General features: G+C 32.6%; 1 protein-coding gene and 1 pseudogene across 1 annotated transcript; both read left to right on the top strand.

Annotated features, from left to right (window-relative positions):
* Nucleotides 1–1,096: 1,096 nt before the first annotated feature.
* On the top strand, nt 1,097–2,849 carry LOC133308901 (glycosyl hydrolase 5 family protein-like; annotated as a pseudogene).
* A 6,986-nt stretch (nt 2,850–9,835) lies between these two features.
* Nucleotides 9,836–22,883, top strand: LOC133308894 (paired amphipathic helix protein Sin3-like 2). The gene is made up of 23 exons (XM_061509629.1): nt 9,836–10,303; nt 10,437–10,518; nt 11,121–11,348; nt 11,447–11,627; nt 11,709–11,807; nt 11,916–12,092; nt 12,180–12,471; nt 13,187–13,323; nt 14,533–14,608; nt 14,743–14,772; nt 14,997–15,190; nt 15,294–15,448; nt 15,666–15,793; nt 15,898–16,152; nt 16,560–17,219; nt 18,855–18,937; nt 19,093–19,713; nt 19,799–19,896; nt 20,069–20,207; nt 20,294–20,446; nt 20,580–20,743; nt 20,968–21,079; nt 22,453–22,883. The coding sequence occupies exons 2-23, from the start codon at nt 10,439–10,441 to the stop codon at nt 22,585–22,587; spliced, it is 4,197 nt and encodes a 1,398-aa protein (XP_061365613.1). The 5' UTR covers nt 9,836–10,303; nt 10,437–10,438; the 3' UTR covers nt 22,588–22,883.
* The last annotated feature ends 3,339 nt before the right edge of the window (nt 22,884–26,222 follow it).

Below are 26,222 nucleotides of genomic sequence, written 5' to 3'. Positions count from 1 at the left end.
ATTAGGAAAGTACCCACCCAACAAGGTATCATAAACGGGACCAACAAAACTAGGAATCAACCATCACACATGCCAAACAAAAACATAAACACATAAGCTATTCCTCATTCTTCGCATAAATTTACTTTACATAAGGAATAACGATACCATCATATCTTGATAGTTGATGTATATTAGAACATTCTATCATTGGCAAACTCCAAAATGAACAATGCATACAGGAGGTAGAAAGGAAAAAAAAAAAAAACTGTCAGATCCAAGATAGAGGAATTTAAAAAACAAAATAATTAACTAAACAATGTAAAAGCGAAGCCAAAAACATCAACTCTCTTTTTTCCCTCTCTCTTTGTATCACCTTGAGTGTTCCAAGAGCTATTCACATAAACATTATAATACTATAAATTTGTATTCATCCGTATCAGGAATCTCAAGCATCAATATGTATGAAGAAAAAAGATATTTTAGTTTGATTAGTGACTCCTTTTTTATGAAGTAATTAACCATAGTGATATTAATTTAACAATGTATTTGGAGATAATAAATTGGCTTAAAACTTTAGGGTCAAAAAAACAAATTTTACTTAAAACTTTCATTATATTAGGCTAAGCAACATTCGGGGATAATAATTTTCTTTTCTTTTGTGTGTTAGTATGTATAAAATTCCATAGAATTGAAAAAAAAAAAAATAAGAGTTTTAAACAATTATCTCAAAAAGTTATTTTTCCTTTCTTTGTATAGAGCTTTCAAATAATAGAAAAGTTAACCTAAAATTCTTTATTTAAGCTTTTAACCTAAACATATGCTTAGTTGGCCATATAAAAAAGTATATTAGAAGTTCAATAAAACATACTTTCATTATTAAAATTATAAAATATCGATTATTTAAAGTAATAGTTTGAATTGCCATATGTTGTTGTTTTAGACTTTTAGTATGATAACGGATTACTATCTATTTGTGACTTTGTTGTTCCTAAAATGAAGTTATATTAGGAAACTTTCTATATAAGATCTATTTTTGTGTAAGAAACTTTCAATATAAGCATTTAACAATGTACCGTGCTTGTATCTCAAGGTCACGTTTATCTTCCACACAAAAATGTTGTGCAAAACCTCACAATTGGTTTTACTTGTCCTAGTTTCTTTCTCTACTTTGTTTGCATCTTGTTCTGATGCTTATCCTCTCGCAATCCACAATAGATGGATCATAGATGATTCCATTGAAGGACCTTGTAACTCAGGTTGTTAAACACAAGTTTAATTGTGTTCATCTCACATATGCAATATATATGTGGACACGCTATGACAATCATATTGTGGAAGATACCTTGAAGACTTTGGACATACCAGAGGTGGTGGAAGGGATAGCCAAAACCAACCCTTCTTTGTTGAAAATGACACAAATAAAAGCTTTTGAAATGGTGGTTAAATTAGAGAACTTGGAGCTCAAAATGTGAAGGTGTTGCTAGATAACCATGTTAGCGAGCCAAAATGGTGATATAATGATGATGATGATGATGAGAATGGCTTCTTTAATGATAGACATTTTAATCCCTTGGAATGGATGCAAGGCCTTAGTTTAGCAGCCAAACACTTTGCTAAAAATTCTGCTGTATGTATTATATGATGATTTACATTGCTATCTACTATAAAGCCAAGTTCTATGTTCATGGACAAATAGGATGTGACATAAATGTTTGTTGTGATTGATTTTGTTAAAAATAGGTGGTGGCAATGAACTTGAGGAATGAATTGCATGTACACGCCAGAATGAGGTTGATTGGTACAATTACATAACCCAAGGGAGAACATTTTTGGTACTACCATCGCACTGAGTACGGGGTACGACTCCCATTCAAAACGAAATTACAAATTATGTATTTTTCAAAATACATAAATATAATATTAAAATTATTTTTTCCTTCTTGGGAAAACATATCAGTTGATTTATTATGCTTCTATTGGTGAGATGTAGCTAGGTAATAGGTACAATGTAGTATATTCAATTTTTTCGACCAGAGGAGCAATAGCCATTAACATGGCTAACCCACAAGTGCTAGTGATTGTCTCAGGTTTGAATTATGACAAAGGAGTTTCAATTCTTGAAGAGAAAACCCTTGAAGATATACTTAGGCAAAAAATTGGTGTATGAGACACATTTGTATTCTTGGTTCTGAATTGGAACACTCAAATTGAAAGATATCTGGACTTTGCAACCATTAAACAGGATCTGTGCTAATAGTATTGAAAGATTGGACAACCAAGCAGGGTTCCTTACCAATGGTAAGGATGCAGCTCCTTTAATCTTTATTGAATTTGGGTTTGACCAGAAAGGTTCTACAGAAGCAGACAACAAGTTCTTGACTTGCCTTCAAAGTTCAAACCAACCTTGTTAAGAAGGACTTGGATTGAGGCTTGTGGGCATTTCATGGTAGCTATTACCTAAGAGAAGACAAAGTTCAACTTGATGAGTCATTTGGGGTAATGGATGCCTCTTGGAAGCAACTTAGATACCCAAACTTCACTGAGAAGTTTCAACTTTTGCAAAGAAAGAATCAAGGTAAACATTTTCAAGTTACTTAATCAAACAAATTCAATTCATGTATACAAAAGCTAATGTAAACAAGTATCTAACAACATTTATGTTATTGATGCAAATCCTACTTACTAAAGGCCCCAATGAATCTATATTGTATTACCTCTTGAGTGGTCAATGTGTCCAAGTGAATAGCAAGAATGAACTTGAAGTGGGTAGTTGTGAGACCAAAGATAGATGGATGCATGATGGAGATGGGGTTCATGTCCTTTTGATTAGCACTAAGAAGTGCCTAAATGCAATTGGTGAATTCTGATTGCCAAAACAAGAAGAGTTCTTGCAGATTTGTATCACTTTCTAATTAAGCTTCATTTAGCTACCACAGATCAACAAGGGGTGAACTTGTGCTTGCAGAAGGATTCCAACTCATCCAACATTGTGACTTCAAAATGTATTTGCATAACTGATGATGGGAAAAACACTTCTCATGTTGACGAGAAGTGTTTTCTAGTGTTATGACCCATCGATTTGTAAGCAAATTTTTTTTTTTTTAATAAATGTGGGATCCACCACTAGTTGAGTCATAACATAAGAAAATAATTCTCATACAACGTAAAAAAATCAAAGCCCAGTAATGTTTCTAAGTGTTTAGACGATCTCCAAATAGTTTGTTGCCACCAATGTGTAGTTTGGGTTGATTGTGTTTAGGATATGTACATAATGGCATGTTTAGTGCATAGTATAGGATAAGGCCTGATAGTATAAGACCTGATTGTATAAGACCTGATTAAATTTTAATACTATCCAGCGTTTGGTATGATATTGTATAAAGATAATATCCTCCAATATTTTAAAAATTAATATATTAAAAAAAATTATTTTAATATATAAATATTAAAATGATATATTAGTTCTTGGAAATTGTACTTGTAAAACAATATTAATACATCAACTCCTTATCAGGCCTAATCCACCACTCCTAGGCCGGATTAAGTTATACATCATTTTGATGTATAAAGGGATCCTGCTGTATAAGCTTATACTATACGATGGTCACACCAAACAACTGAAAATGTCATAACGTATAGAATAAGCTTATACTATCAGACCTTATACATCACACCAAACATGCCCTAAACCACATAACTTTTTTTCTTTTTTCTTGTTGGGAAAAAGGTGTGTCATTTTAAATGACACATCTTATATTCTTTCACTCTCACAAAGAGGTGAGATTCACACATTTAAAACTTTTTTCATCCATTTTCTCTCCCATAATTTATTTCTTTCTCTAACTTAAAATGACACAACTTTGTGTCCTTCAATATGACACAACTTTGTGTCCTTCAAAATGACACAACTTTGTTTCCTTGAAAATGATACTCAATTTTCTCTTTTTGGTTACATATAAACCACATAACCTTTTTATTGTACATATATTGCAGCAATTTACATGTTAATAGTATCTAATTCAATGCTGTCTCACTCTCTCTATTCCATGTAGTGGTACACTTGGTTTTAAATATCTCTTTACACATGTGCATGAAACCTTACAATATACTCTAAAAATATATAATAGTATGTAAACAACACATACAATCAAGGAATTATTTAAGATTAATCTTGATTCATTGAACTATAATTCATAGTTTAGCTAGCCATTAAAGACTTTCTTGGATTCAAGATCTAGTGGCGGCGGCGGCCAGCGTGTAAATTAAAATGCAATATGTCTTATTTTTGGCCAATCACTTTTCGATCTCTGGTATGAGTTTTCCTATTTTTGACTTAAGTCTAACCAACGTCATTGGAATTTTTTTTATGAATTTTGCATATATTGTATAAATTATTTGAAATTAACTGTAATTGTATTTTTTAGATTATGAATAACAATTTATTTGTGAGAATATGAGTCTATTTGTGAATACAAGGGACATATCTCAAAAGAGAAAAAAGACAAGGTGTGTAAACACAAGAAATTAAATACTACGAAATGGGAAAACAAATATGAGAGACTAAAATAAAGAAAATAAAAAATAAATTAAATACAATATTAACAAAATTTAAATAATTAATCAATAATAATTTATTGTCAATATTAATAATGATTGATTAGATAATCAATTTAAAATTGAAAGCCTAATTAAGATGAATGGATAATTAAATTGATCATGTCTTCCTAATTACAAGGGTTAGGCGTGCGCATTTAGTTTTATAGATTAGTTTTTTCTTTTTTTTAAAGGACATAAGACTGTGATATTTTAATCAAAATGGCTGTATTTTATGATAAGAAAAACCGAAAATCATGGTGGAAGAAAGTGAATTTTTTTAAAAAATTTATATATTAAATAAAAAATATTAATTTTAACTAAAATGACTGTCTTCTAAAAGAACAAATATTTTTCCCTTAATTTTAATACAAAATAATTGAATCTATATTTAAGGGTTAGGGGGTGGGTATTTAAGTTTAAATTTTAATACGAAAGGTTAAATTTTATTCACTCAGATAAAAGTTCCATCATGCCTTCTTCATCTTATTTAAAATAAGGTACGCAACTATGCTTCTATAAATATGAGAATTATGAAGACAAAATCCAAATTATATTAAGTTTGTACTTCATGTTTTTTAACATGTATTAAACCAAATGAGACTAAGAAGAAAAAACTAGAAGTAGCTTTGGAAGATCAAGAGAATGATTTCATAACTTATGTGTTTTTGACAAATAAATGATTATTTAATCAATATAAAACGCAAATAACATTAATGTTATTATGCTTTTGTTTCTGAATTAGATGAACTTTTATGATTTTTAATTACTTAAGTTGCCCGAGGGAGAAAATAAGTAAGGAAGAAATATGTATCATTTTGATGGATACAAAGTTAGTTGTATCATTTTAAGTAAGAGAAAGAGATAAATTACGAGAGAGAGAATGAGTGGAAAAAATTTTAAATGTATGAATCTCACTTCTTTGTGAGAGTGAAATTGAAAAAATTTGTGACACCTGAGTTAATTAATATTTTACTATTATACCTCTTGCTTAAGTAGAGGTAGAATTTTGAATATAAATTGTTTGTAGAAATTCTTGAACGAACATTCCCTTTATATCTTCGAAGAAGTTTTTCAGCTAATTCTTTCCCTGAATTTTTAGACCACCCATGTAATTTAATGTATTTTATTTAAAATTATGAATTTAAATTATTTTAAAGTAAAACTAATATTAAAATAAGTTAAAAAGAACAATTAAAATTCAATTTAAAAAATTATATAAAATTTTGTTATTAAGAATATTTTTGTCTATTATATTATATATTGACCTTACCTGATTCATGTCAAACACAATACTTATCCATCTATTATCATATATGTTCATCAGATGAATCCTTATTTTTATTATGACTTAAGTATTAACTAAATTTAAACTCAATAATTAAGTAATTTCAGAAATTGATATAACAAGTTAAAAATATTGTAATTAAAAAAAGTATTATTATTGATGGTGAAGCGAGTAAAGGGCTAGGGGCATGACACCCCTTTAATTTTATATAAATGTTTTTTTTGTAAACAATTTATATAAATCCTCTTTTTTGGTAAACAATTTATATAAATCCTCTTTTTTGGTAAACAATTTATATAATTTTTTTTTGGGTAAACAATTTATATAAATCTTTAGTAGTAAGTGTCATTTGTGTTTTTTATTTTTTATTTTCATATAAACAGTGATAGTCCTCTTAACTACATAGATAGTTATAATTTACAAAGAATATTAAACTTGAGATTTCATCATTTTCATAAAATTTTATAGCTCCACCATTATTTATTATAGAGCAATATTTCTCTTATTTAATATAAGAAAAGTTTTTTCTCCGGCCGAAACAAGAAATATGTGACCTATGGGTTTAAAAAAATATATATATTGTCACATGTTTCGATGTCTATGTGATAAGAGATTAGTTTCTCCTTTCGTCCGAGAAACTAATTCCCCTCTTTTTTTTTAGAGGTTACAAGGAATTGAACACAACATCTCACACAACTAGGCTAACCCTAGTGGGTAAACTAATTCCCCTCTATTATAATATATCTTTGTTTATCTTTTAAATTTGTTGATCACACATATCTTGCATAAACTATTAGATCATGAAAACTTTACCCTTTTTTTTAGGGGTGTTCGTGGTCTAGATTTGATCGGTTTTGGAAGCAAAAATCATCCGATCCAATCCCTTCGGTTTAATCATGTAATCATCCATTCGGTTTGGAGTTTTTTTCAAATCTGATCCGATTCAATCCAATTTTTTTCGATTTGGATTGAATCGGTTTTCGGTTTTTTGAAAATCCTAAAATTTGTTTCATACTTATTATGCAAATAACATCTTTTGTATAATACGCTTTATGAATTTTTTTTTTAAATACAAGTACATCAATGAACGATAATATAGTTTTTTTTTTTGTCAATGAGATATGAAGCTCTACACAGATAAAATTTTGTTGATGAGATGTGACTAGGTTTTTTCTTGGGTTTAGTTGATAGATTAATGGGTTTTGAGTTTGGAAATTTTTAGACTATGATTAGGGAAAGACCCAAGTAGGTAGAGGGGAATTAATATATTGGATTGATTTGGATTGGATCGGTTTTCATCAACTCATCCGAAAACCGATCCTATCCAATTAAAATTTGCGAGTTTTTTTCGGTTTTCAGTTTTTTGATTTTCAGTTTATTCGGTTATCGATTTTTCGATTCGGTTACCGCGGTTTGAATCGGTTTGGATCGGTTGATGAACATCCCTATTTTTTTTTAAGGAGTTGGTAGAGCAATAATTCGATTAGTCATATATAAATGCTGCATGCAATACATTATTGTCACTTTTTTCAATAAAAATACTTAATTGTTATATCTTGCCAAAACGATTTTATATTTACTTATTTTATGTATTTTATATAAGAATCACTTGAAATCAAGTGCAAAGATCTCAGTAAGATGCAATACATTAGTTAGCTACACATTCATCTATATGACTACTATTCACTTTACGACAAATAAGCTAATATACATCCAAGTGAAAAAAAAAACAATGTAATTCATCTCTTTTTTATTGAATAAAATAAAAAAGCCATACTTAATTTGCATTTTGAAATAAAAAATAAAATTGGAAGAGTGATTTGAAAAATATGGGCCAAATAGGCCTAGTTTGAATGAGGTTTCTAAAAATAATTTCTTTGTTTTCATAACAAAAAAAAGTCATTTGATAAGAATAAAACCTATGAAGCACCGACACTTCTAAAATCTTGACGTATCGTATTCGACATTTTTTGACACTTCCCGACACTCCAACACTCATTGCAAAGACTCAAAAAAAGGTTCCAAAATTACGTTGCGTTGCACTTTGAGCTCCAACTATTAGATTTGTTCGATTACGATTATGATTTTATTGAGTTTAATATAAACATTTGAGAAATATTATGTTTCTTTACAAAATTGATGGGTATAATAAGTTTAGCTTTATTTTTTTGTTAAATTATTGAATACTAAATATAACATACATTACATAAATTAAAAATATAATATAATATCAAAACGTATCCTAACATATCTAAATTTAATATTTTTTACAATTAACATGTCGAAATGTCATCGATGTTGGTGCAACATAGAATAAAATTTTAGTATTACAGAAGTACCTAAGTGGTTATTCGTTTTTTTGAAAGTGCGAAAAAAATTCACTTTTCAAAAACCTGACACATTGCAAAAAAATTCACATTTGAAAAAAGGGAAATATAAGAATCATGTTGCAGGAATGAACAAGGAATGACACTGTTCATTCCTGAGGATACGGCGTCGTATCCTGACTTTGGTCTGACTTTTTTTTTTTAAGCGTGAGACCCACATTTGATTTGTGTGTGTAGGAAAGTGCTCTTGTTATGTCAAAAGACAAAAAGGGAACCCTTGAAAAAAAAGAGAGTACCCTAAACCCTAATCTTTAAATTCAAGTGGGTACTCTCGTAATACTAAAATTTTATTCGTTTTATAAGGCTTATTTTGTAAAAATAATTTAAAAATTATAACTGTTTTATTTTTGGGAAGAGTGTTTGTCATTTTAAATGGCAGAAAGTTATGTCATTTTAAGAGAGATACAGACACAGAAAATTTGAATTTTAAATTAAAAAAACCACACACTTTCTCTCTCCCATGATTTCTGTTTTTCTGTATCTATCTTTCTCTTAAAATGACAAACACCAAACCCTTTATTTTTTTAGAATTGAATTTAGAGGATATGGAAAAAGAGAAAGGGAGATGTACCGAGAGAAAAAAACAAAAAACTATTAAAACGCAAAACACAAGTAAAAATCAAAAGTTAAAACCAAAATAAATAAAGGGACACTTAGGGATGTCTATCAACCGATTCAAACCGCGGTAACCAAACCGAAAAATTGATAACCGAATAAATCGAAAATCGAAAAATTGAAAACCGAATGAAAACAACAAATTTTAATTGGATAGGATCGATTTTCGGATTGGTAGATGAAAACCGATCCAATCCAAACCGATCCAATATATTAATTTTCCTCTACCTACTTGGGTCTTTCCTTAATCATAGTCCAAAAATTTCTAAACACAAGACTCATTAACTCATCAACTAAACCCAAGAAAAAATCTAATCACATCTCATCAACAAAATTTTATCTATGTAGAACTTCATATCTCATTGTCCAAAAAAAACTATATTATCTGATGCTTTTGTATTTAAAAAAAAAAATTACAAAGCCAATATGCACAAAATATGTTATTTGCACAATAATCATGAAACAAATTTTAGGATTTTCAAAAAACCGAAAACCGATCCAATCCAAACCGAAAAAATTGGATTGGATCGGATCGGATTTGAAAAAAAATCCAAACCGAATGGATGATTACATGATCAAACCGAAGGAATTGGATCGGATGATTTTTTCTTTCAAAACCAATCCAATCCAGACCGCGAACACCTCTAGGGACAGTCACCGGAGATATTATCTCCAGTGAGCTCAAAACGACGTCGTTTTGAGATTATATGGTTAAAAAATTATAATGATAAAGACTAATATAATCTGCAATATATTATAATTATAAAAACACGTTGATTTCTGCTCCCAAAACGATGTCATTTTGATCTCCCTGAAGATAACTTATCTTCTTTACCCATAAATAAATAAATAATCAAGAAAAAAAAGTAAAGCAAAAAAAAAAAACAATGGGCTTAATCCATGGATCAAGTAGGCATTGAAGCATTAGGAGAAGTAAACCCACCCAAGAATACAACACACACATAAACGAGACCAACAAAACTCGGAACCAACCCTCCCCCACATTCGAAACAATAACAACATAAACACAAGCTATTCCTCTCATTCTTCACATAAATTCACTTCCCCTTTTCTTTTCTTTTTTTTCCAAATGCTTTTGTTGTCTGTTATTTTTTCCTTCTGACTCCAAATTTTGAGTTTTGAGTTTTGAGTTAGAGAGTTGCACGTACCCACCGCTTCTCTTCCTCTGTTTCCATCTCAAAATTCTCTCTTTCTCTCTCTGCAAATCTTGCTTTTCACTCTTTCTGTCTCAATTCCTTTCTAACGTAACAACGTAAGAGAGACAGAGAAAGAAGAAACCTATTTTTTTTTTTCTTGTTTACCTTACTTGTTGTTCTGTCCGATCAAACCCTTCACTTTTTTTTTCTCTTGTCCCTCAGAGATCTACTCGACTTGTTTTCCAGCAAATTTTCCTAGGAAAATCTGGAGAACCGATAAAGTACCATTCTTTTTCCCTTTTCACTATCTGGGTTTTCTTTATATGCCTTCAATTCAATGTTTTTCTTCATATCTTGTTTCTTGTTATTGTTCTTTTAATTCGATTTTTTTTTTTTGTGCTTTTGATTTGGCAGAGATGAAGAGAGTAAGGGATGACATTTATGCTGGTTCTGGCTCTCAATTCAAACGCCCCTTTAGTTCCTCACGTGGTGATTCGTAAGTTTTCTTTTTCGAAGAATCGTTTTGCCCTATTTTCTATTCACTAATTTTATGTGCCAATTTTGTGTTTCTCTCTCTCTCTTGAATTGCTTGTTTACCCTATTTCGTGCCGCGAGAATGGAGCCTGTGTCTTTTGTCATGTTCTTGCTTTTTGCTTCCCCCATTAATAAATTAAGCGTGTCTTTTGTTTCTTTTTTTCACTTGTGTGACAAATTGTTGCTGAATTTCCTTAGGGTTCTCTTTAATTTAACTTAATCTGACTGTGGAATGGGTTCTATGGTGGGATCATTTGTCAAAAGGAAAGGATGTGTTTGAAAATGGCCTGAGCATTTTGATTTGCTTAAGTCTATGAATGAATCTTACCAAGCAAGTAATATCGAGTAATGTTGTAAATTAACTTATTGATTAACTCAAAAAAACGGATAGAAGCACTGCATGCATTTATGTGGGGACTCTATTCTTTCATCTTGAGGATATTATAAATTTTGGATAGATTGAACATTGAACAAGTTGAACATTTGATATCTTGTAGATATTAGCATGCTATAGTTGTTAATATTCTGGGTATCTGAAATTGTGATTGCATTCTGTGTATGAAGCTATGGCCAAACCCAAGTCCCTGGAGGAGGAGGAGGAGGAGGAGGAGGAGGAGGAGGAGGGGGAGGAGGAGGAGGAGGAGGTAGTGTTGGTGGGGGAGCAACTACTTCCCAGAAACTGACTACCAATGATGCCTTATCCTATTTGAAGGAAGTGAAAGACATGTTTCAGGACAAAAGAGAAAAATATGACATGTTCCTTGAGGTCATGAAAGATTTCAAGGCTCAAAGGTAAACTCTCAGCCCCTTTTACACTATGTGATGATTTTGAAAAGTGGAGTGTTGTGCATAAAAAATCAATGGGTCTCTATTTTTTTGGTCCTTTCCAGGACTGACACGGCTGGTGTCATAGCAAGGGTGAAGGAGCTATTCAAAGGGCACAACAATTTGATTTTTGGATTTAACACTTTCCTGCCAAAGGGATATGAGATAACCCTTGACGAGGATGAGGCTCCTCCAAAGAAAACTGTTGAATTTGAAGAAGCTATTAGTTTTGTGAACAAGATAAAGGTGAACTTGCTTTTCAGTTGGTGAGTTATTTTACTGGCAATGTTGATTCCTAGCCCTAATTGATAGGTTTTGCTTCCACAGAAACGATTCCAAAGTGATGAGCATGTTTACAAATCGTTCTTGGACATTTTGAATATGTACCGCAAAGAGCATAAGGACATCGGTGAAGTTTATAGTGAGGTAATATGCTTTGTCCTTTTTTCGGGCACTCTTTGTTGATTTTTCTCGTTCTCTTTAAAAAATCTTATTTGTTGAATTGTTTATAATTTTTTTTTTATTATTCTCTAGGTTGCTACCCTGTTTAAGGATCATCGAGATTTGCTTGAGGAGTTCACTAGATTCTTACCAGATACTTCCGCAGCACCTTCTACACAGCATGCTCCATATGCTCGAAATTCATTGCAGCGCTTTAGTGAGCGGAGTTCTATGGCACCCATGATGCGGCAAATGCAAGTAGACAAGACAGTAAGTGTTGCTCTCCCCCTCCCCTTTTATATGAATTTTTTTGTAAGCTTCTGTTTTAATGATTGAGTTACAAACTTCTTTTTACAGCAACGATATCGACGAGAGAGGCTTCCTTCTCATGACCGTGAGCGTGATCTGAGTGTTGAACACCCTGAGCTGGATGATGACAAAACAATGATGAACATGCACAAGGAGCAGAGGAAACGTGAGAGTAAGGATAGGAGGATTCGTGATCAGGATGAGAGAGAACCTGATCTTGATAACAGCAGGGATTTGAACTTGCAGCGCTTTCCTGAGAAAAAGAAATCTGTCAAGAAGGCTGAAGGTTTTGGGTTGGCTTCAGACTTTTCTTCTAATGAAGACAAGGATACCTTAAAGAGTAAGCCATCATGCTATGCTTTGGACAAAGTACATTGCTTGAACACTTGATTATGTTTCTTGCATTTTAGATTCATACAGTTATTTTAGTTTGCAGGTAAGCTATCTTGTTTACAATACGCTGTTGGTTTTTATCTATTTCTACGTCATAAAATAGTGTAATTATTGGCAGAAGTGAAGCGAACCACCACCTAAGAAAATTGAGAAGAGGAAAGGAAACTATAATTACTTTTCTCTGGTGTCAAATTTCATCTGTAACTAGAGTAAACCAATGCCGTTTTTGAAATTGGTTTAACGGGAGAAATATGTGAGACAAGTCCGGGTTTATACATTGATCAATGTTATGAAACTATCATGTATCTTGTGATATTTGATATTTCTGATACTGTCATCTCTTCCCGGCCCCCTTTTCTCTTTTTTTTTTTTTTTTGAGAGATAGATACATCTCACCATTAGGACCAACCAATGTGTTGAGTGTTGTAATCTAGTATTTATTGGGAAAAAAACACATGCGTGATTAAATGTAGTCGTCACTGTTTTGGAGTTCTTATACTTCCTTTATTAGCATTTCTTTGTCCTGTTAGTATCTTTCTTGATTACAAGTTTTTCTGCTTTTCATTTATAGATAAATAATGGGGATGAATAGGACTGGGTCATCATATTGATCTGTATAGTTTTCTAACCTGTTGATTTTTGGTTTTTGTTATTCATGCCAGACATGTATAGTCAAGCATTCAGTTTCTGTGAGAAAGTTAAGGAGAAGTTGAACAGTGCTGATGACTACCAAGCTTTCTTGAAGTGCCTTCATATTTTCAGCAGTGGAATAATAAAAAGGAATGATTTGCAAAATTTGGTATGTGATTGCTTCTCTGAGTCATATACTTAAAAATTATGCGCGAAGACATGTCTGCTTTTACTCCTATACATAATTTTTTGGGTATTCTTGCTGGCATTGAATCATTTATGTTACTTCCTTTAGTTCTGTAGGAGTTTTATAAAGTTTCGTTAGTTGAAGTATGAAGATTAGTTGGTAGTAGTTTTTTCTCAAAATTCTGGAAGAAATTTAGAGAAATTAATGTTTCATATTATTGACTACTCAATGCTTTGACTAATGATATATGGTACTTGGGACAAATTAGTGGTATTTATTTTGTGTCAGTATTGAGATAAAGGATTTGGCAGAAAAGAAAATGGAAGGGGCTTAATACAGTGTATGAACTATGAAGGTTTTGTAGTCACAGAAAAAATGCTGGTCTCATGTTAGACTGTTAGAAAGCTTCATTTGTATAACAGTTTCAAGATCTGTGAATGAAAATAAAATGAAATGACCCGTTTATCTACCATTTTATATTTCATAAACAAATCATCTTGTGATTTGTGAATTTCTGACCTAGTTCTACAATTTTGGCTGCAGTATCTAAAATGTTTCAGAATGCAATTTTAATGGGGAAAATGTTTCTGCTTTTTGCTGTAGAAAATTTTTTCTTCACACTTACATAAAAGTTAGTGGGTCCCATTGTAAAGTGGAGAGAGAAAAGATTAATGGGACCCACTCATTTTTATGTGAGTGTGGCATAGAAATTTTTTCTACAGTTAAAGAAGAAACATTAAACCCAGTTTTAATATTGCACTTATATATAATTATATACTTTATGTCTTACTAGATTGTATGGATATGGTTTTCTGAGATCCTGATGCCAGTCTCTGGTTGTCACTGTCTGCTGGTTTGTACTTTTAAGATATTTAAATTATTTTCTGTTACTAGGCTCATGATCTTACCACCTTTATGAGTAAAACTTGAATTTAAATTTATGTTTCAAGTATGAAGGAACTTCAATTGTATTCCAATTTAGCCTTTTCAGTTGTATGCTGATATTATGTTATTTTCATCAACATCTGTTTAGTACTTCGTCTAAGTGATGACATTAAATATGTGAGGAGATCTAGGTGGTCAGACTTCTTTCACAAGCTCAAACCCTCTGGATTTTGATATGTTCCACATTCTGGGAAGTATTAGCTTGTGAATTTCTGTTGCAACTATTCATAATCTATATCATTTCAGGTAACCGATTTACTTGGAAAGCATCCTGATCTTATGGAGGAATTCAATGATTTCCTGGAGCGTTGTGAAAATATTGGTAATTGTTTTTCAACTTTCTTCTTCTTGGAAAGCATCCTGATCTTATGGATGAATTCAATGATTTCTTGAAGCGTTGTGAAAATCTTGATATTATTATTATTATTTCTAATACCTTGAGGTTGTATCTTGCAGATGGGTTCCTTGCTGGTGTCATGAGTAAAAGTACGTCAACGCACAATACATATTAATTATCCTCCTTATTATTATTGTGTTTTTATTTTCTTATTTTGGGGAGGAGGACTGTAAGTTGACTGCATTACAAGTTTCTTCTTTTAAGGAATCATTGGGAGGTTTATGCTGTTTAATTATGCTGAGCATTTTAAATGATTTTTTTTTCTTCCATATATTGTTGGTCAATTTTGATGTTGCAAATATGTTGATTTCAGAGTCACTGTCTACTGATGGTCATTTATCAAGATCATCAAAGTTGGAGGACAAAGACAAAGAGCAGAAGCGTGAGATGGATGGAGCTAAAGAGAAGGAAAGATACAGGGAGAAGTACATGGGAAAATCCATTCAAGAACTTGACCTTAGTGACTGTAAACGTTGCACTCCCAGCTACCGGCTTCTACCTGCAGATGTAATATATAGCTTCTGTTTGATTTCTTTCTTTGTTGCTCTATCAATGTGTTGTTCTTGTGTAATGCCTTGTTGCTTTATTTATTTATTTATTTATTTTGCAGTATCCAATTCCTACAGCTAGTCAGAGATCTGAGCTTGGTGCTCAAGTATTGAATGATCACTGGGTATCTGTGACTTCAGGAAGTGAGGATTACTCTTTCAAACATATGCGCAGGAATCAATACGAAGAGAGCTTGTTCAGATGTGAAGATGACAGGTAAAACTTGGGCTGCTTTTTTTGTTTCCCTTTTATTTTGGGTAGTTCATTATTTGTTTTTTTTACTTTCCTTTTCTTGGATCTGACAGTTTTTCTTTGATTCTATTATTCATTTTTCCTCCAAGATGCAATATTCATTTTGGAGTCATTATTTTGTCAAAAGATAAAATGTTTTAATATGTAGCAAGAGATGATGATATTGTTATTTCTGATGTAGATTTGAGCTGGACATGTTATTAGAGTCTGTGAGTTCTGCAGCTAAACGTGTAGAGGAATTATATAATAACATGAATGAAAATAAGATCAATATGGAGACTCTGAACCGTATTGAAGATTACTTTACTGGTTAGTATCAAAATAATCTCAATAAAAAATGTTAATTTCTTTAATATTATTGTTCTCCATTATTTTAGCATTATGAATTGATTGTCTGAGGTTACGTATTGCAGTTCTAAATTTAAGGTGCATTGAACGTCTATATGGTGACCATGGTCTTGACGTTATAGACATATTGCGTAAAAACCCAACTCATGCGCTCCCTGTAATATTGACTCGACTGAAGCAGAAACAGGAGGAGTGGAGTCGGTGTCGTTCAGATTTCAATAAAGTTTGGGCTGAAATTTATTCTAAAAATCACTACAAATCACTTGATCATCGTAGCTTCTATTTCAAGCAACAAGATTCCAAGAACGTGGGCGCAAAATGTAAGTTGAGCTTAAGTCATATGATGGAATTATAAGTGTATTTGCTCATTGATATTTACATTTCATTGCTTTGATTTGCCATTAGCTCCTTGAATATGCATCAATAAGTCGGGGTAGAATCGTAGAAGTATTATTATGCTTGGAATCAAAAGGTACATGGGTTAGTTTGGCAATTTTTTCATCTCCTTGAAGCATTGAAGCTATGTAATGGTTGCTTAGTGGCTTCAATGGCCATTATTTTGTTACGGGTTTCAAATAATAGAAATTTTGAACCTAGCTATGGCATAAGCATGAGAAAAAGTACTTATAGTTCTTGATTGCTTTCATTATATTTATATTGTTACAGGGTACAGATTGTATTGTAAATCCTTCTAATCTGTTCGAATATTCTGTTTGATAATATACAGCTTTTGTGGCTGAGATTAAAGAAATTAAAGAGAAGCAGCAGAAAGAGGATGATATTCTTCAGTCTATTGCAGCTGGAAATAAACAGCCTCTAATTCCACATCTGGATTTTGAATATTCTGATGCTGGTATTCATGATGATCTGTATAAACTAGTTCGGTATTCATGTGAAGAGGTATTCTCAAGTAAAGAGCTATTAAATAAGATTATGAGGCTCTATAGTACCTTCTTGGAGCCTATGCTTGATGTTCCTTCTCATGGAACAGAAAGGGCAGAGGACAGGAAAGCAGGTCATAATGTTCGCAATTTTGTTGCACCAAATATAGTGGGTGATGGAAGCACTAATGGAGACTCTATTCCAATAAATTCAAGGTTACCAAAATCTGATAAGAATGAGGCTGATGGTAGAGTAACTGAGGTAAAGAATGTTCACCGGACTAGTGTAGCAGCCAGTGATAAAGAAAATGGACCTGTTGGTGGTGAGCTTGTTAGTAGAGATGATCCGTTAATGGAAAAAGCGCAGAAAAATGTAGAATTCAGTGATAAAGCCTCGGGGTTTAGTAAACCATTTGCCTCTGATGAGCAAGGAGCTAAAAACAGTGCACCAACTGCAATTAGAGGAGAAAACAGCATAAGCAGAACCAACCTAGATTCAACTCCAGGTCTGTATACAACATAGTTTGCAAAATTGACATCCTCCATGATTTTGGTTTTTCTGTTTATGTTTGCTCACTTCAATTCTCTTTCATTACTGGTTTAATGAATTTTATTCAAGGTTGTTGAATCGCAATACATATCGTGTATCGTTTGGCTGGTTTTTCGTATTGTGTATTGTGAATCTAAGATACAAAGACACTATAAAAAATAATTTAAAAATAAAAAATATATTTAATATCATATAAAACCAAATTCCTTAAAGGATCCGATAAGTAAAATACATAAGTAACTAAAGTATAAACTAGTTATTCTCCTACTCATCAATCATCAAAACTAATATTATCACTACCATACTTATTAATCTCGGATAGCGGCGCGTAGCGCCCGACCCTCCAATATAGCGCTACAACGCTATTGTGCAAAGTGTACCTAAGAGATACACTAAATTGTACTCCACAAATATAAAACTTAAAATATGAAAATGTGACATAAAAAACAAATTTGAAGGATCTCAAACATAAATCATTTCAAACATTAAAATTCATATCATAAGCAAATTGAAGGAATTAAAGTCTCAAATAATGTAACACAACAAAATAAAGTGGCAAAATTAGTCAAAATTCAAACCGCCACTTAATTGAAATGTCAAAATCAAAGAATTTAAGGAACTAATCATAATTGAAATCATGAACATCCAAATCTTCATCTTCACTTTCACTTGTATCTAAGTTGTAAATCTCTTCCTTCTACGACGAGAACACCTTTGCATAAACTATTGCGCCGCGATTCAGCCAAACGGAATGCAACATTCGCTACACTATTGCGCCGCAACATTCGCTACACTTCGCCAAACCGTCGCGACGAGGTCTATGGCTGCCGGCCGCTGCACCACAACGCAACTCCGCTATAGCGTGCTAAGGCGGGGCTATTCACAAGTATGATTTCTACTATCACTATCATCATCTATGAAGCACCGATACTCCGAATTTTTTTTTTCCAACGTATCGGAAACGTATTGTATCATATCAACGAATTAACAGTCGTATCGAGAACGTATTGGGAACGTATCGAAAACGCCGTGTCAGAGTCGGTGCTTCATAGATCATCATGTATTAGTGATTTTTCGACTTCGTAAGGCTAAAGCAAAGCGGTAAAGATATTTTGAAAAGGCACTTTTTTGCTTTTTGTTTATGCAACCTTCTGTTGCTTTAATTTGAATCAGTTTTGTATTGATTTATTTTTTTTATTTTGAAGATTGAAGAGATTTAGAACATTTATTTAATTATTTCCTTTATTAATACAGATTTTTCATATTGATTTTTAAGTTTAAATCACAAATCAAATCTTTATTTTCTTTTCCTTATTAATATTAATATTTTATATTTTTTTAAATTTAAATCACTAATTAAATCATTATTTCTTTTTCTTTTTTATATTAAAAATTACAAATTTTGATTGAATTTTTGTATTAGCATACAATGCGTATCGTATCGTCCAATACCACCCCGTTTCTGATACACCCTCTCGATATGTATTGTTGAGCCTGTGAATCGTATCACGGCGTACGATACGTATCATGTATCTTATGCTAACTATAATTTTATTCTTGTCAAAATACTAAGTTTTGTTTATATTTCAAGGCTGTGTCCTTACTCCATCACGACCTAATGATGCTGATGATTCTGTGGCCAAGTCTCAGAGTGTTAATGTACCATTGGTGGAGGTATGGGTTCTCAACTGTGGTAAATTTCACCTCGTACCTATTTTAGTAAAAGTATTTGTTATCAGTTGTGTCCTAATTTTTTTATTAAACCAAGGGATTTTTTATTTTATCCCATTTGATATTGGCATGTTTCTGTGCTTATCTTTGTGTTTCAGGGATGTGACATTGCAGCTCCAGTACCAGTGGCCAATGGGGTGCTAATTGAGAGCAGTAATGTTAAAAGCCATGAAGAATCTGCTGGGCCTTGCAAAATTGAAAAGGAAGAGGGTGAATTATCACCAAATGGTGATTCTGAGGAGGATAACTTTGTTGCTTATGCAGATTCAAATGGGCAGTCAATGCCTAAGTCAAAGCACAATATGGAAAGAAGGAAATATCAGTCTAGAAATGGAGAGGACGAGTGCTGTCCAGAGGCTGGAGGTGATAATGATGCAGATGCTGATGATGAGGACAGTGAAAATGTTTCTGAAGGTGGTGAAGATGTCTCAGGCAGTGAGTCTGCTGGTGATGAATGCTTTCGGGATGATCACGAGGAGGAAGAAGATATAGAACACGATGATGTTGATGGTAAGGCTGAGAGTGAAGGTGAAGCTGAGGGGATGTGTGATGCACAAGCTGGCGGAGATGGCTCATCATTACCGTTGTCAGAAAAGTTCCTTTCGTCTGTGAAACCTCTCACAAAGCATGTCTCAGCAGTTTCATTTGTTGAAGAAATGAAGGATTCAAGGGTGTTTTACGGAAATGATGATTTCTATGTACTTTTTAGGCTTCATCAAGTAAGGATAATGTTATTACCTGGTGTTTGATATTGAAATTTCTTCTTGGTGTGGATGTCATACACATTCTTTTTGAACTTGGCAGATTCTTTATGAAAGGATCTTATCAGCAAAAACAAATTCAATGAGTGCAGAAATGAAATGGAAAGCAAAAGATACTAGTTCCCCAGATCCTTATTCAAGGTATATTTTCATCTTATCCTTAGCAACGCCCAAGATCCCCATTTTATTATTATTATTATTATTATTTTATAATAATAATAATAATAATAATAATAATAATAATAATAAAATGAATAAATAAAATAGAGTGCTCATTGCACTTTTGGATTGATTGTCCATGTTCTCTCTTTAGATTTATGAATGCGTTGTACAACTTGCTTGACGGATCTGCCGAGAATGCAAAGTTTGAAGATGAATGCCGAGCTATTATTGGGAATCAGTCATATGTGTTATTCACATTGGACAAGTTAATATATAAATTGGTCAGACAGGTGTGTTGCTTTGTTTATCTATCTTATTTCTTCTTGCTTATTACTTGTTTTCGTTTAAAGGTTCTGAATATTAACCTTTTCTGCAGCTTCAAACTGTTGCAACCGATGAGTTAGACAATAAACTACTCCAATTATATGAGTATGAAAAGTCTCGGAAACCTGGGAAATTAATTGATTCAGTATATCATGCAAATGCACATGTCATCCTTCATGAGGAGAATATATACCGTTTGCAATGTGTAGGTCCTTTGTGACTCCCCTTTCTCCTTATTCTTAAAAAAAGAATTGGGAACAGGAACATGTGTTCTGGACTTTATAAATTGTTATTGTTATCTGTGGTTAATGTTATTTTCCATTGTTATCTTATTGCAGTCCTCTACCCCCACTCGTCTATCCATCCAGCTCATGGACAACATGAATGAAAAGCCTGAGTTGTTTGCGGTTTCTATTGATCCGAATTTTTCTTTTTATCTGCACAATGAGTTTCTGTCTGTCATTCCTGGCAAAAAAGAACCCCATGGCATTATAATGCAAAGGTACAGATTCTGCAAGCTTAATCTTTTTGTTTGGTGCATTTATTGTTTAGTTATATTCCCCGTTTTTTTTAAAAAAATTCTTGCTTAATTCTTTATTTGCAAATTGGGGCTTTAACATTTTGGTTTTTGGATTTTACTGCATGCTCTTAGCTACGTGGATACATTGGCAATCATTTTCAATTAGGTAATGCATAAGCTGCTGCTTTATATTTTGATATATGCAGAAACAAACGCAAATATGGAGACGTAGATGAGCTTTCTGCAATATGCTCTGCCATGGAAGGTGTTAAAGTGATTAATGGATTGGAATGTAAGATAGCTTGCAACTCATCCAAGGTATGCTTCTCTTTCATACTTGTGTTTTCATTTTTGCAGCTTTCTGCTTTATTTTGCAACATTATTAGACATATGTGGAACCTTTCCTTCCTTATGTTTATCTTCTCTCTCTTTCTCTCCAATGATGTAGAGATGCCCTTTGTCCTTCTTCCTCCAAGGTTTTAAATTGTAGTTAGTGCTGCAGTGGCAGTTGTGTGGCCATTATAGAAATTCCAAACGAGTGCAAACCACAATTTAAAACCCTCTATCATCTTTAAAAAGTTTTCTCCGAAAAAATAAGGCACTAGTGAAACATAGAGAAGAGGAAGCATGGACATAACACATTGATTTCATCTAAACGATAAGAAAATAAATAAATCTTTAAATCTATAAAAGTCAGTTAATATGTTTAAATTAATATAACATTGTTATGATATTCATGTTAATCATCCGTGTATTCACAGATAATGAGGAGTAGATGAATATCAAGTTTGCCATCTCGTAAGATTCCTGCAGTTTCACACAGTTCAAGAAATTTTTCATCTTCATCCATTTAAGGGGAGCAAGTTTTTCTTAAAGTTTCCTAGAATGCCATAGAGATAGGTGTTTGAACATGTAGGATGGATTGTAAGCTGTTGGAGAAGTGTCAGATGTTGATATTTAATAATTTTTTTGACTTGTCAAGTTTATCTAGCAAAGGATATATTTGGAGCTTTGATGGTGAATGCTTTATTCTTCCCGGTGCTTAATGGTTATGATAACATAGGTGTGAAACTTTAGTTGTTCTTTTAGCATATGGGTTTTTATGTGCCATTACGAGACTGTAGGGGTGTCCACAATTTGGTTTTTCTATTCCGAACCGGAAAAGTGATTTGGTTCGGAAAAACCAAACTGGTTTTAAAATGTTGCTTGGTTCTTGAACCGGTTTGGAGAAAATATATGGGTTCTAGTTTGGAAAAATGTGCAGCAGTTCAGTTTTGTTCGTTATTCGGTTAAGTTCATTTGATTCTTTTACATACTTAGGAATGGATATTGGTTCGGTTCAGCTTGGTTTTTAGCCTGAACCGAATCGGTAAGGTTTTGAATAAATGATCAGGTTCTTGAATCGGTTCGAAGAAAATGGTTCGATTCTTAAATCAGATTGAAAAAATTTGGTGCGGTTCGAATTGGTTCACGGTTTGGTTCAGTTCATTTGATTTTTTCCACACCCCTAATTATATGAGCAATCAAACATTGACAAGGCAATTTGATCTTCTGGTTTATTATTTCCTTAAAACCAATAGCTGTAGAAGAATGCTTTGTGTTTGGTTTCTTTTGGCTGTGTTATGCTCGTTCATAGTGAGTGGCACACAAACTCTGGTTCTGTTTTTCTTAATCACTAGTTTCATATGCAGATTTCCTATGTTCTTGACACACAAGATTTTTTCTTCCGTCCTAGGAAGAAAAGACGAACATCATCAGGGACCACATCCTCACAGCATCGAAGGGATAGAGAGGAAAGATTCCGCAGAATGTTGGCATGCTCCTAATTTGTATCTAAAGAGTTGTTCTCTCTGACACATCTATTAGACTCACATACATAACTTCTATGTTTATAAAGAGTCTTGGTGTACCAACCTTGGAACCCTTTGGTTTCACAATTTTATTGTCTGTGATAATGTACTTGAATTTTCACATGAAAGTGGAGGAGGAGGGGAGAATATTGATGGGACTGTGTAATATTTCTATGAGGTCTCATCTTCCTTTGTAAATAGTTTACTTCATTATAATATTTGTAGAATATTGTTTACCAAATTGATCTTGTCCTTCATTTGTTGCAACACAACTTGCTTTCCTCCCTTCCAAGCTTTTGCATGGCATTATTGTTCTTTTCATTTTGTTTCTCTCTAATATTTCGTATTCTTGGATTCAAGCCTCAATGTTTTTTCTTTTTTCCCTTTATTTCTTGACCATTATTTTTCTCCAACATTTCTCTATCATTGAAGTCCACTCAAGTTTTAGAAGTGTATATATTTGTGTAATGTTGGAATGAACAAGAATACATCATAGGTCTTCGATTCACTATAGCTTTTAGTCAATTGCCTTGTATAACGAAAAATCTGAGTTAAGTGCCTAAAACTGGGTTTGACTCATCCCCATTTATGCTTTATTATATTGTAGAGTTGGGTTTGACAAAAGAATGGGACATAAATATTAGGGGTTTATACTTATGTAAGAATTTTTACAGTATATACATATTCAGTTGGGTCTCATTGAAAAAAGTAAATAAAAAAAATTAAAAATATTGGCACGTAAAATGGTATGAGTATAGCATGAGGAAACTCTTTTTATGTTACACAAGAAGTAGTCTAAAGAATTAATGTGTCAAATGGATTGGCCTTTGTGCTGAATCAAAAAATAAAATAAAATTAAATAAGTAAAATAAAATTGGTTTAACATATTTTTGGTCATGCTAATAAAAGAATGACTTTTGTTTAATTTCTACTTTGGATCTTTTATCAGTAAAGTCTTTGTAAGTGTTATTGTAAATTCTCTACTGATCTTGAGATCAGATTAACTTGTTCTCCTTCTAAGCTTTTTATAAGGAAAAGAAAATATTTTAAACATTAATATGAAGGGCAAAGAACTTCTTACGTAATATGAGAAGAGAAAATTTTCTTACTAACCCTTCAATTTTTGTGTTGACTCTTTTTTTTTTTTTTTTGTAACTTGTGGATTCCACATGACTTTTTCTCTCTATAGTATAAGAAAATACTTCTCAAATAACATGTAAAACCCTAATATGTAATTCAAGAGGCTATTAGCTTCAAGTCTTCAATCTGTCCTTCAAACAAATTGAAAAAAGTTTTCAACAAAATAAAATAGGTAAATTTGATTCTTAAAAATAAGAAATAATTATATTTTTTAGAACTATTTTTACAAAATAGACCTATTCAAATAGGTTTTTTAATTTTTTTTGTTCTAAAAATAAAAAAAATTATTTCTGAAAACAGAATTCAAACATGCCGATGGTAATTTCTTTCTCATATAATTTTTTGTGTAAGGATTTGATCAGACCAAATACGGTATGGATAGTCCAATACGTATTAAGCCCAAATCACACACGGTTGGACTCCTTCGGTAGTTTCTGGTCTGGGCCTGGTATTGCAGTTGGGGTGAGCCTGAGCTCTCTGTCCTTTGTCCTTCTCGTTGCACCAAATGGGGTGAACTATGTAGCACCGATACTGACACGGGACACGTGACACGACACGACACTCTGACACGTTAATTTAAAAAATATTAGATTTCGACACATTAGGACACGTTTTGATATTAAATAATATTTTTAATTTATATAGTGTATATTATATTTAATATTCAATAATTTAACAAAAAAATTAAACTAAACTTATAATATTCATCAATTTTGCAAAGAAACATAAGATATCCCAAATATTTATATTAAATTCAATAAAATGATAATCGTAATACAACGAATCTAATAGTTGGAACTAAAAACTCAACGCAACACTTGAACCTTTTTTTAAATTTCTATAACACGTGTTGGAGTGTCGGGGAGTGTCGGTAAATGTCGGAAAATGTCGGACACGACACGTTAGGATTTTTGAAGTGTAGGTGCTTCATAGCCTGCGAAGACACTTCGATACTTAAGTCAATATCAGAGGCAGGTGTTTATGTTGTGAAAGTAAAGGATGATCGTATCTTGGTGGTATATCGTGTGTTTATATAGTAACTGGGATGCCGCCTTAGTTAAGACGGCTTGGCTTCTGAGTGGCTAGCCTTGGGCTGCAGGTTGTTTAGGGGACCTGTGTAGCCTTATCTTCCATAGGGTCTAGTAGTAGATTTGAGGCAAGCTGGAGCTGTTCGTTGTTTACTGGAGCTAAGGCGCGGTGGAGTTATCTTGAGCCTTACGTTTACTTCTCTTAGAAGATTTCATGTGCAATACGAGAATCGAGTCTTGTGTGCCGCGATGAGACCATCGCGGCCTGTACGTCGCGATGGGGGACATCGCGTCTAGAACGTCGCGATGGGGGATATCGCGTCTGGAACGCCGCGATGTGGGCATCGCGCCAATGCTTGCTCCTTGTGCTTCGGAGGGGCTTGGGTTTTCCTTATGGAGCCATGATTGGGCCTATATTTTATCCGGATCAGGATTCATTTTAAAAAAATTCCTTTATATCTAAAACCTAGGAAGCACCGACACTTCAATAACTTTGGCGTGTCGTGTCCGACACTTCCCGACACTCTCCGACACTCCGACACTCCCCGACACTTCAACACGCGTTATAGAAATTCAAAAAAAGATCAAAGGTTGCGTTACGTTAAGTTTTTAGTTCCAACTATTAGATTCGTTGGATTACGATTACTATTTTATTGAGTTTAATATAAATATATGGGATATCTTATGTTTCTTTGCAAAATTGATGAATATTATAAGTTTAGTTTCATTTTTTTATTAAATTATTGAATATTAAATATAATATACCACTACATAAATTAAAAATATTATTTAATATCAAAACGTGTCCTAACGTGTCGAAATCTAACATTTTTTAGAATTAACGTGTCGGAGTGTCGTGTCGTATCGTGTCACGTGTCCCGTGTCGGTGTCGGTGCTACATAGTCTAAAACAACCAAACAAATTCTCACAAAAAATTAAAAAATAACCAAACAAATGATTTTTTTTAGAAACAATAACAATTATATGACAAAAAAACACACAAGTCTATTGATTTGAATTCGACTTCACCATAGAGATTAAACAGAATGTTTTATTTAAACTTAGACACTAAAAATAAAAATAAAAAGTTAATCATAAAATCCCTAAATTCTGATAAGATTAAATGTAATTAGGATAATTTGGATAACCATAATTAATGTGATGGTTATATTGTATTCAAAGAGAAAAGTTTCTATGCTCCGGTAGCGGATACCAATTTGGAGAGGGAAAAAGATTAATACAGATATCAATTTTTTAGTAGAAGAATCATGGTGATCCTGGACCACATTAAAGAATTCCGTATTTAAAGGTCATAAAAAATTAAATATTATCATCACGAGACATCAATAATGGCCAATAATCATCCCCCACGTATTTTATAATATTTTAATATCATTTGCATTTTTAAAGTAATAAAATGACTGTTTAATCTATATAAAATTA

The sequence above is a fragment of the Gastrolobium bilobum genome, unplaced genomic scaffold (assembly GCF_033153095.1).
Source record: "Gastrolobium bilobum isolate Gb01-03AN ecotype WA unplaced genomic scaffold, APGP_CSIRO_Gbil_v1 utg5203, whole genome shotgun sequence".
NCBI classification, from domain to species: Eukaryota; Viridiplantae; Streptophyta; class Magnoliopsida; order Fabales; family Fabaceae; genus Gastrolobium; species Gastrolobium bilobum.
The sequence above is the reverse complement of the archived record's forward strand: the minus strand, read 5'-3'. Positions and strand labels throughout refer to the sequence as shown.

Bases quoted from the DNA above. Each gene is read 5' to 3' on its own strand.
- LOC133308894 (XM_061509629.1), top strand. From the start codon at position 10,439: ATGAAGAGAGTAAGGGATGACATTTATGCTGGTTCTGGCTCTCAATTC. The intron at 15,191-15,293 runs GTAATATATAGC...TTTATTTTGCAG, and splicing joins ACCGGCTTCTACCTGCAGAT to TATCCAATTCCTACAGCTAG. The intron at 17,220-18,854 runs GTCTGTATACAA...TTATATTTCAAG, and splicing joins CAACCTAGATTCAACTCCAG to GCTGTGTCCTTACTCCATCA.